The 12,019-nt window shown below is 43.7% G+C and overlaps 1 protein-coding gene across 1 annotated transcript in view; it reads left to right on the plus strand.

Moving 5' to 3' along the window:
• The window catches only part of VWA3A (von Willebrand factor A domain containing 3A), an 88,299-nt gene that overhangs the window by 56,021 nt on the left and 20,259 nt on the right, over window positions 1-12,019 (plus strand). The window contains exons 22-27 of the mRNA XM_073542976.1: window positions 622-692; window positions 986-1,141; window positions 1,542-1,632; window positions 2,610-2,717; window positions 7,528-7,625; window positions 10,440-10,592. Of these exons, the coding sequence (XP_073399077.1) occupies window positions 622-692; window positions 986-1,141; window positions 1,542-1,632; window positions 2,610-2,717; window positions 7,528-7,625; window positions 10,440-10,592 (677 nt within the window). The remainder of the gene's footprint in view (window positions 1-621; window positions 693-985; window positions 1,142-1,541; window positions 1,633-2,609; window positions 2,718-7,527; window positions 7,626-10,439; window positions 10,593-12,019) is intronic.

Genomic DNA, 12,019 nt, shown 5'->3' on the forward strand with positions numbered 1-12,019 from the left:
GTAAGCTCTTACGAGCAGGGTCGTCTTATTTTGCTTTAATTATTGTATTGTCTCTAACGCTGTTACTTATGACTGTTGTATATGAACTGCTGAATTGTAGAGCGCTGTCGAATATGTTGGCGCTATATAAATAAAGATTATTAATATTAATAATAACATTTGGTTCAAGTGCAATGTGTTGTGATGTCAGATCGCACTCGGACTGAAAATACGGCCATGTGCATGGCCCCTAAAACTTAAAAATGAGAATTCCTACGGAGGTTTTGGAGAACTTAGTGAAAAGTTTGTCCAGAGGATTTTAAGCCTTTGGCATCAACTTAAATAAAATGTTGATGGCTTGGAACTAAGTTATGAATCCGGATCAGTAGACAAGACTGTGTAGACGTCTTCATGCTTTTGGCCATTTAGTTTATAAGAGGTGACAGACAGCCACCAAGACTAGGTTTGGTGCGGAGTTTCCAATTATTGTAATCACTGCAAAAACTAACTAAAATGTTCTACTCCCGCAGCACTAAAGCGAGTCAGGTATGTATCACCGCCTATTTGTCACGGTCTGACATAGGATGTGTCGGCCTTCACGGCTTATTGAAATTTGGCAATGTTTTCTTGCCTCTTTTACAGATGTGATTGAAAGTGATGACATAAGGTCTCTTGTTTCCGAGATGGAGAAAGCTGTTAACTACTCCAATAAGGTATGTGCTGTCTTATATCCACTTATAGTGGTGGCAATCCCTGCATGTGTAGCAGTTGTCAAATAGTCGCGAGACATGCAGCTGCGGGGACTCGAACATAGTATTCAAGCACGACGGCTAGCACCTGAGCATGCTCAGATAACGCCTTGTCCCAGCATGTTCTCTCATCACTGGCTTTTCGTGCTTCTTGGAAGTGACTAGTACTGTCTGAATGTTTATCATGTTAGTCATTTACAGGGTTCATCGATACCTGCATGTAATCAGATAGTAGTTTGTGTTCCTATCATTTGCAGTGCGCCTATTTGGTGGAAGCATTAAAATATCGTGCAGGGACTAAAGACGAAAGCCTGAGTCCAGCAAACACCCCAGAGGTCTCGTCTCAAAAAGAAAAGCAGAAGCCCAAAAAACTTCCACTTCCAAAGCCAACAGCTCTGACACTTGCTCGAATGGTTTGTAGCCTCTAGATCATTCACAATCCATTTACAAACCATGATGTCCTGGTTGGCCACAGGTCTCCGGACCTTATATGAATGAATGAAGCTGTTGAGTTTGGGTCGGGAGACCAGTCCAGACATCACAGTCCATACTAGGACCTTGAATCTCGGATGTGTGACACTGGCCTAAGGAGATCTCTGCTTTTGGCTTGTTGGATTCCCTGATGGCCCAGACACAGGTTCCTTCACATTGTGCCGCCTACCTACCATTATGTCCCAAAAGTCCAGGATACGTAGCGATACCTTTTAATTCTACTCTACACATTCAACAAATTGTAATGCACTAAAGTGTCTTTGGTTCCTGGTTCATATATATTCATTATGATCTATAAGTCATCACTTATCTGATTTCCAGGGTCTCAGAGATGACGAAGAAGGAAAGAAGGATCCTAACCTGAAAGCATTGATGTGGAGACCAAATAGTGCCAAGGCGGACATTCCTCCAGGTATTTTTTTCCTCCACGTTCTTATGTTACAGAATTTGAAATAAATTTATTAATACTTTACCAAACAATTAGACAGTCAAAAACAATATTCTGCTATTGTCAAACATCCACATATTCTGGATGTGAAGACAGTGTCAATAATCAGCCCTGATTTTTCACTAGATTCATTTCCATTCATTGCAAAGTCACTTTAAAGGGGCTGTTCAATTTCAGTTGATTAAGGGTAAGTTCACACTAGGCGTTTTTGCAGCGGGTTTTTTTTCTACTGCAAAAACCTGATCTCTTGGCAGAAAAAAAGCTGCAGAAAAACCATGTTTTCCTTGTTTTTTCTTGCGTTTTTTGTTCCTTTTTCTGCGGTTTTGGCATGCTAGATTTGTCTCTTGTACATGCTGCTAAAGTCTAGTGCTGAAAAAAAAAAGTCCTATTCTATAAAATCAGATTTTGGCACAAAAAAGCAGCAAAACCTGATACTTGACTTGCGTTGTTGATGTGGATTTTTATAGAGTTTTCTCACCACCCACTCATGTCAATGGGTGAAAAAAGCTGAAAAAAAAAACGCTAAAAGAAGTCACATGCTCCATTGTGCAAAAAAACATGCAAAGCACAAAACACTGATGACAAAAAAACAATGTGTGTGCAGGAGATTTCAGCTGCAGCCAATCACTGGGCTAAGCAGCCTTGTGCACAGAGGAGTGGCTCTAGACAGGAAGGTGAAGAGTCGAGCATAGCCCCGCCCATGTTGCATTTGCAGCCTCATTTACATAAAGATTTATAGTTGATTCTTTCAATCATGGAATATCCATTTGCAGACTGTGCGCTTTTCTTTAATTCCCCTACCCAGAAATGTAATTCATTCGATTTTCCTAAGACGCCTGATAGATTCCCTTTTAGGTTTTTATTATCTGGAGCAGTCTGAGTAATGTTATGATGCAAACGTGTCTCACAAATATAGTTACAGTGTAAAAAATGTTTTACAGCTCAGCCATTTAAAGATTGGGGATTTACTAACGACAAGAAGGCGAAACAAAAGAAATCAGAGAAACCGTCCGTCAGTTCCTTTTATACCGAAAATGGGAAGGATATTGGTATGCGACCATCACGTCTGTGAACTAATAGTCATCCTCACAAGCTCATGTGCGCACAGAATTTATGACTTTGTTAGCGCGCGTTGCTGTGATAAAATGCTTTTCTTTATTGGACTCCATGTACAGTCATGGCCAAAAGTGTTGGCACCCTTGAAATTGTTACAGAAAGTGAAGTATTTCTCCCAGAAACATATATATAAAAATGGGCCAGACAAAATTGTTGGCACCCTCAACTTAATATTTGGCTGCACACCTTTGGAATAAATAACTACCCTCAATCGCTTCCTATAACCATCTACAAGCTTCTTACACCTCTCAACTGGAATATTGAACAACTCTTCTTTTGCAAATGTCTCCAGGTCTCTCATATGTGAAGGCGCCTTCTCCCAACAGCAATTATAAGATTTCTCCACAGGTGAACAATGGGATTTAGATCCAGACTCATTGCTGGCCACTTCAGAACTCTCCAGCACTTTGTTTCCAACCATTTCTGGGTGTTTCTTGAAGTATGTTTGGGGTTATTGTCCTGCTGGAAGACCCACAATCTAGGATGCAAACTCATCTTTCCGACACTGGGCACTACATTTCCAGTTAAAATTATTTGGTAATCTTCAGATTTTATGATGCCTTCCACACAGTCAAGGCACCCAGTGCCAGAGGAAGCAAAACAACTCTGAAACATATTTGCACCTCCACCGTATTTGACTGTAGGTACTGTTGTCTTTTCTTTGTAGGCCTCATTCCGTTTTCGGTAAACAGTAAAATGATGTGCTTTACCAAGAAAGCTCTATCTTGGTCTCATCTGTCCACAAGAAGCTTTCCCAAAAGGATTTTGGCTTACTCACGTACATTTTGGCAAACTGCAGTCTAGCTTTTTTATGTCTCTGTATCAGCAGTGGGGTCCTCCTGGGTCTCCTGCCATAGCGTTTCAATGCATTCAAATGTCGACAGATAGTTCGCATGGACACTGATGCACCCTGAGCCTGCAAGACAGCTGGAATTTCTTTGGAACTTGATTGGGGCTGCTTATCCACCATCTGTAATTATCCTGCGTTGCAACCTTTCTTCAATTTTTCTCTCCCGTCCACGTCCAGGGAGAACAGCTACAGTGCCATGGTGTCACAACACAGCAGTCGGATGACCCGAGACCAGGAGCTTCTTCTCTATCCCCAACACTAGGGGGCGCCCTAGCTCACCCTGTTCCCTGGAATACTTCACAGATGGCGAAGATTCCGGGGCCTCCACCCTTGCCTTATCTCCTGAGTTAGCCCTTCATCTGTTCTCTTCCCCCACCCAGGGTAGAAGAGGTGCTACTGTGCACCATAGTACACCAACCCAACAAACAAGGCTACACAGACAAGGGATAACTGAAAACAGGCATACAAAATATTCACTCACATGTAACAGAGGAATGCATCGGGGTGTGGAGGTAGGGCAATAAACAAACACAGAGAAGGTTAAGGAATTACCACGCATACAAGCCAACCAACACTCACTAATAACTCCTTCAACTCTCCTTCTCATATGTGCTCCTCTCCCACCGATAGCCATGCAGCAAATGCTAGCTCTGACAAGGATTCATAACAGAGCCCAGATTATAAAGGGGAAAGGAGTGGCTAACTGAGCTCAGCTGAGCACAGAGATCTCCAACATGGCCGATTAACCCCTGTTCTGCCAGAAGAAATAAACACATTTAAAATGAAGGAGAAGTGCTACTTCTCGGAATCGGCGATCAGATGCTGCGGTCTGCTGGCTCCACACTGTTGCGGTAACCCCATGACACATGGGTTTGTAAACTTCTTGATTATGTCGCGCCGTGTGGATAAAGGAACATCAAGAGATGGACTTGTTACCTTGAGATTGTTGATATTGTTCAACAATTTTGGTTCTCAGTGCCTCAGACAGGTCTCTTCTCCTCTTTCTGTTCATCATGCTTACTGTGGTACACACGGACACACAATGCAAAGATTATGTCAACTCCCCTTTTTATCTGGTTTCACATGTGATTTTTATTTCTCTATCGTTTCATTGGGGGACACAGAAACCATGGGTGTTTGCTGCTGCCACTAGGAGGCTGACACTATGTATAGAAAAAGGTTAGCTCCTCCTCCGCAGTATACACCCCACCGACCGGCACTAATTTCTTCAGTTTAGCTTAGTGTCAGTAGGAGGTGGACACGGGTCTTTCATTAGACCCATATCTACCTCGGTGTGCGTCGTTTTCTTTTCAGGTTCCGGAGGGATACAGAGTGAATAGTCACATCTGTAGTCCCACAAAGAGACTATGAGTACAGCGTGTACTGCCACCCTGTATCCTCATAGCTCTCCACGGCAGGACCAAGAGCCCCGATCACGGATGCGTGTCAGGCGATCCAGCTGGTCCTCGCCCCCGTCTCCCACCCACTCGCCCACCAGAGCCTGTCGGTCTGGAAGAGACGCGGACATCCTTCTATGGAAAAAGACAGGATCATGAGAAGAGCCTAAGGTAGAGGGTAAGTATGGGACCCCGAAGTGCCAAGCCCTTCCTCTCCCTGCCCTCCCTCCCATGACTCCCCGGCTGCACCTAGCTCTTTTCATTTGGGCAGCCACGCTGCAGGCTTGGGTACCTTGTGGAGCGGGCGCCCTGAGTGGCATTTCCCCAGGTATCACGGCTCTCCCCCTCCCCTCTCCCCGGCTGCACTTATCTTATTTCAGCACCAGCAGCCGGGCGGCGGGCACGGATCCTGGTTCAGCTCAGCAGCCGGGCGGTGGGCATAGATCCATAGCGGAGCGATCGCGCGGTTGTGCAGCGTCCCCTCCGCGCCGCCCCGTGCTCCCCGCCGGCCGCCGCACACCTACGCTTCGGCGGACGCCAGCCTGGGCAGAAAGATCCTGCAGGTGGTGGTGAGTCCTCAGACCTAATGGAAGTTTGCTTTTCCCTCCCAGGGACTGCTTTGGGACGTCCCATGGTTTCTGTGTCCCCCAATGAAGCGATAGAGAAAACAGGATTTTTGGGTTGCTTACCGTTAAATCTGTTTCTCGGAGCCTTCATTGTTGGACACATCACCCTCCCATATTCTGCAACTCCTGTTCTTATGTTGTTTGTTGATTACAGTTAAGTTGTCTGTTCTGTTTTCATTCTGTTTTGTTACTTCCCCTACTGCTTTCTCACTAACTGAAGAAATTAGTGCCGCTCGGTGGGATGTATACTGCGGAGGAGGAGCTAACCTTTTTCTATACATAGTGTCAGCCTCCTAGTGGCAGCAGCATACACCCCATGGTTTCTGTGTCCCTCAATGAAGGCTCCGAGAAACAGATTTTACAGTAAGCAACCCAAAAATCCTGTTATTGCTCACATATGTTACTTGCCACAGGTAAGTTTGAGTGAGCATCACATGCTTGAAACAAAGTTGTTTACCCGCAAATTTGGAAAGATGCCAACAAGTTTGTCTGGCCCATTTTGGGGCTTTGTGTGTAATTATGTTCAATTTGCCTTATTTTCTCTATTTTCTGGGGCAAATGTTTCATTTTCCGGAACAATTTCAAGGGTACCAACACGTTTGGCCAAAACTGTTTGTATGTGTATCTACCTATTTTTTTTTTAGGGTTTTTTTATGTTTACATAGTTTTTCACACTGATTACTTGGGCTACTCTAGAGGAAATCCAAATGCACATTAGCAGCAATAGACTGACCCAGACCCAGACCTAATCTTTTTTATTGAAGCATCTGATGTGCATGTAAAAAAAACTCATTGAGATTGAGGAGGAACCCTGGCATCACCTATTGTGAATGGTAGATATTGTTTTATTAGCCATGTGTTGAGGTGTTACTTGTTACTGTAATCCTGCCTGTGGTGATAATGAGACTTCTGAAAAGTCTTCCGTGCAGAACAGGAAGTAAGAGTCTGATATATAGCCCCAGTGGCCAGTTTGAAAATTGAAAAATTTCTACTTACTTTTTATTGCAGATTGTGATCTGAAAAAAAAAATTCTGAAAATTGTACAAAATATATTTAACACAGATGTCTGATTTAAACAATAGGAATACGTTCTTTTTAAAGTCCATTGTGAAATGCAGCAAATACAAAGCATTTAGGTTTGTGTCATTTTTCTGGAGTTTCAGCAGCACTGGGGACATGAGTTTTGCTGAAGGACTTCGAAAAAGCCATGAAAAAAAACAAGGGGGCAATAAAATCAAACAACTAATTTGATTTGCTGGGATGTTTAAAAACCCTTAACGAATTGTATTTTAATGAGCCTTAGACCTTTTAGTTGCACCTTCCTACCATTTACATTTAACTTGAATTATTGTTTGGGTTTGTACAAATTGATTTTTTCATGTTTTTTTTTAACCCCAAAATTACCTAAAAAAAAACCCTGAAAAGATGCTTTCTATTCACTTCACTATTAATCCTCTTTTCTGCTCATTTTTTTTAGCATTTACTTTCCTCCTCAGGTTTTAAAAAAATGCCTGAAAAAAAGTTTGCATTTCACTCCTTAGAATCAGATTCTAATGGAATCTGTTCCAAACTAGTCATTGTCACATCAAATGACTGCAAAAAAAAAACATTAAAAGAAAAAAAAATCCCAAAACTTTTAAAAAACTCAGAAAAATAACTTTCAAAAAGGAGCCTTTCCTGAAGTGGTTTCCACTTATTTTTGAACGTCTCAAAAAAACGTCATCTGCACATAGCTTAAGATATTCCTGTATATTCTTCACATGTTGATTATTTTTCATTTCACCTGATTTTTGCATAGTGGAAATTTCTAAATCTGTTTGAAATAAATTGAATTTTACAGAATATTATGTTATTTATTTTATTACGACAGGGGTGATGTATAAAGATTATCCGAAGACCAAGACTGTGAGGAAGTCTGTCCCTTTTATTGTGTTGCCTAAAGAAGAAGACGTCTGTTCCACAAAATCAGTAAGACCGACGCTAGTGGATGGGGATTCCTCAGCTCCATAGCACCGCTCCATAGCACCGCTCCATAGCTGTATATGGCAGTAATAACACCGTGATTACCATGTTAGGCCTCCTTCACACATCTAGATTTCCGGTTCTAGAAAAACTAGTACCGGTGTTGTCTGTGTGTACATGTACATCATTCATGTGTCATCAGTGCATACGTGTGTGTCGTCCGTGTGCACCATCCGTGTGCAATGTACCGGAATAGAATGCAGAATAGAAATGACAGATATTTAGGTGCTAGGTTTGCAAAGATACAGATAAATAATTAAATTAATATGGGGTAGATCGATAGCTAGATAGATATCCGTGAGATATATAAATTAGTGCTGTATGTAGTGTACTGTACTTGTATTAAGCTAATAAATGATTGGAAAAAATGACGTGGATTCCCCCCATTTTTTGATAACCAGCAAAGGTAAAGCAGGCAGCTGTGAGCTGATAGTATCAGGCTGGGAAGGTTTATGGATATTGGGCCATTCACAGCCTAAAAATACAAGCCCGCAGCTGCCACAGAGTTCGCGCATCACATTAGAATTGCCGATTTTGGCGCTTTGCCTCTCTCTTCCCAATGACCCTAGTTCGGTGGTAATCGGGGTAATGGTAGTTTGAGTTGATTTAACTGTGATTTGTTAAAAATCACAGCTGCCATCAAGCCCTGGGGTTAGTAATGGAGAGGTGTCTATCAGATAATATAAGTCCCTAGCTGTCTTCTTTATCTCTGCTGGTTATCAAAAATAGGGGGGACTCCACATCTTTTTTTAACTTATTTATCAGTAAATTACCCACACAAATCACTTATTATATATTTCACAGATATATGTGTACCCCATATCAATCTACTCCATATCTATGATCTATCTATCTATACTCTATGGGCACACAGGAAATGGTCAATTTATACGCTAAGAACCTTCCTTTTTTGTAAGTACATCTTACTGAGCAACAATATAAGAGAATCCAAAAGAAGGGAAGCAGTGAAGCCCAAGAAATAAAAATTAAACAATCTACACATATTGGAGGAATATATAAAACATGATGATCAAAAAGGGTAAAAAATGTGCAGAGGAGCCTGTGCAGTGACAATCACCATGTAAACATATGTTAGGCATCAACAAGTAATCTTGACAAAGACAGAAAAAATAATAATAGTTCCTAAAATAGGTTGTAAAAAATTGCGGTTCCCTGAAAAATGCCCACAGGAAAATTGCCCACACGGAAAATTGCCCACGCGGAAAATTGCCCACATGGAAAATTGCCCACACGAAAAACTGCCCACACGAAAAACTGCCCACACGAAAAACTGCCCACACGAAAAACTGCCCACACGAAAAACTGCCCACACGAAAAACTGCCCACATGGAAAATTGTCCACATGGAAAATTGCCCACACAGAAAATTGCCAAATGCAGCATCAAAGTTTAAGATCTATGATTTTTGAGGTGCAAGGTGAGGATGTTCACATGATATGTGATTAATTTGTGATTTACAGTTGATCTAGTGCAAAACTGCAAGAATGAAGATCTGTGTTTGTAGCAGTCTGTCATTATCAGCAATGGATAGATATAGTTTGCAGAGCACAGAGGCCCCAGGCAGCACACGGGGCCCAAGGCAGCACACGGGGGCCCAAGGAAGCACACGGGGCCCCAGACAGCGCACAGGGGGTCCCAAGCAGCGCACAGGGGGCCCCAGACAGCACACAGGGGGGGCTGTCTCCCCCCCCTTGCGTGCTGTCTCTTCCCACCTTGCGTGCTGTCTCTGCTCCCCTGTGCGCTGTCTAGTGCTGCCTGGGGCCCCGTGTGCTGCCTGGGGCTCCCGTGTGCTGCCTGGGGCCACATGTGCTGCCTGGGGCCCCTGTGCTCTGGCTGGGGCCCCTGTGTGCTGCCTGGGGCCCCCGTACGCAGCCTGGGGCCCCCAATGTGCTGCCTGTTGCCCCTATGCTGTGCCTGGAGCTCCCGTGTGCTGCCTGGGGCCACGTGTGCTGCCTGGGGCCCCTGTGCTTTGCCTGGGGCCCCTGTGCTTTGCCTGTGGCCCCATGTTCTGCCTGGGTCCCCTGTGCGCTGCCTTGGGCTCATGTGCGCTGCCTGGGGCCACGTGTGCTGCCTGGGGCCCCTGTGGTCTGCCTGTGGCCCGGTGTGCTGCCTGTGGCCCCATGTTCTGCCTGGGGCCCCTGTGCGCTGCCTGGGGCTCGTGTGCTGCCTGGGGCCCCGTGTGCTGCCTGGGGCCCCTGTGTGCTGCCGGAGGCCCTGTGTGCTGCCTGGGGCCCCCGTGTGATGCCTGGGGCCCCATGTGCTGATTGTATGGGCGCTGCTCCTGTCCTACTACAGAGCAGACAATGGCTGTAATACAGAACGGTAGTGCTCTTAAATGGATGGATCTGAGGATGCATTGAGGAAACATAAAATTGTTGACCACCGAAATGCAAATGTAAAAATGAAGAAAAAAATTAAATTATACATTTCCTGAAGGTTAACATTGGTCTGGTACTCGAGGGGATAAATTAGCAGACTGGTGGGTGGAGGGTAAATGATCAAATGCTGGGGGGCAGCTTACTGTCTGTAAATCAATATAGAAAGTGTTTGGAGATTTTAGAATGGAGCGCTGGCCCTATAAAAAAAGAAGAACACAAAATAAATTATGAGAAGACACTGAGCTTTAATGGCTTTGATTTATCAACTTTACCCAGTCTTGCTTTTTTTTTATACATTTTCTAGTTATGAATATTGTGAATTTATTATTTGTTTTATTTTTATATCTTATTTTCTTGACAAGTGGCTGAAAAGGTTTGGATTAAAGAAGCTGAAGTTGGAGCTAACCCGGCTGGTGTTTGGCCCGGACTGCACTCACCAGAAAAAGCTGGTGCCGGCATTGCATAAGAAAGTTTCTGCAAAATACTGCACTATTTTCCCAAGTGTGGAGATCAATGTAAGGCAGCTCTCTTCTTCCAGATCATAACCGATACTTATAGAATATGATTTAATATTTGGACTAATAAAAGGGTTTTTGTAATGTCAGGAGGTTTTCTATGCTATGGATGATGCATCCTGCATTACTGATGAAACTAAAGGAATCTCTCTGACTTGTTTATGTTGTCTATCTGCCCTTTATGTAAAAAGAGTATAACTGACATTTTATAATAGAATAAATGCAAATGTTCATTTGAAACTACTGTGTCCACTCATAAGATCAAAAGTATATTTAGGTCGGTTCCTATAGTAGATACTTATATGCCATTTATTATCTTAGATTTTGCTCTTTGGCTGCTTTTTAGCTCATTTCTATTAGATTAGACCTTTAATGAGTGACATTGTCTACAGGGACCCAAAGGTAGTCTGAGACACACCCCCGTCTCGTCATTGGGTCAGGGTGCTGCTCTCTCCCTCCCACTGCAGCTCTGCCTCCTCTGATTGGTTGCTGTGTATAAACACAAGTCTTTCACAGCGGTGACCTGGATTAAGTGGGTACTACTCAATGCTAAACCAACTGCAATGCCTTACCTGGTAAGGTGGATCCATAAAGTAACTGATCCAGATTTTGCAGATAATAAAGCAACATGGCCCGGTCATGTAGCAGAGTTGATGTAGCAGAGCTGGTTCGTTGATGGAGCAGAGTTGTTACTTCTGGCTGATATAGGAGAGCTGGTTCGCTGATGGAGCAGAGTTGTTACTTCTGACTGATGTAGCAGTGCTGAAATGCTGATGGAGCACAGTTGTTGCTTCTGACTGATGTAGGAGAGCTGGTTCGCTGATGGAGCAGAGTTATTACTTCTGGCTGAGGTTGCAAAGCTTGATCGCTGATGGAGCAGAGTTGTTGCTTCTGGCTGATGTAGGAGAGCTGGTTCGCTGATGGAGCAGAGTTGTTACTTCTGGCTGATGTAGCAGTGCCGAAATGCTGATGGATTACAGTTGTTGCTTCTGGCTGATGTAGGAGAGCTGATTCGCTGATGGAGCAGAGTTGTTACTTCTGGCTGATGTAGCAATACTGATGGAGCAGAGTTTTTGCTTCTGGCTCATGTAATAGAGCTGGTTTGCTTATGGAGCAGAGTTGTTGCTTTTGGCTGATGTAGCAGAGCTGGATTGCTGATGGAGCAGAGTTGTTGCTTCTGGCTGATGTGGCAGAGCTGGAATGATGATGGAGCAGAGTTGTTACTGCTGGCTGATGTGGCAGAGCTGGAATGCTGATGGAGCAGAGTTGTTGCTTCTGGCTGATGTAGCAGAGCTGTTTCGCTGATGGAGCAGAGTTATTGCAGCTGACTAATGTATCAGTGTTGAATTACTGAAGTAGTAGCTACAGTGAGGTTAATGTAGCATTTCTGGCGCAATGTAGTGGCTGGACGCCATGTGAATACGCAC

Source organism: Dendrobates tinctorius, unplaced genomic scaffold (genome assembly GCF_039654945.1).
Source record: "Dendrobates tinctorius isolate UK_male_01 unplaced genomic scaffold, ASM3965494v1 ptg000129l, whole genome shotgun sequence".
NCBI lineage: Eukaryota > Metazoa > Chordata > Amphibia > Anura > Dendrobatidae > Dendrobates > Dendrobates tinctorius.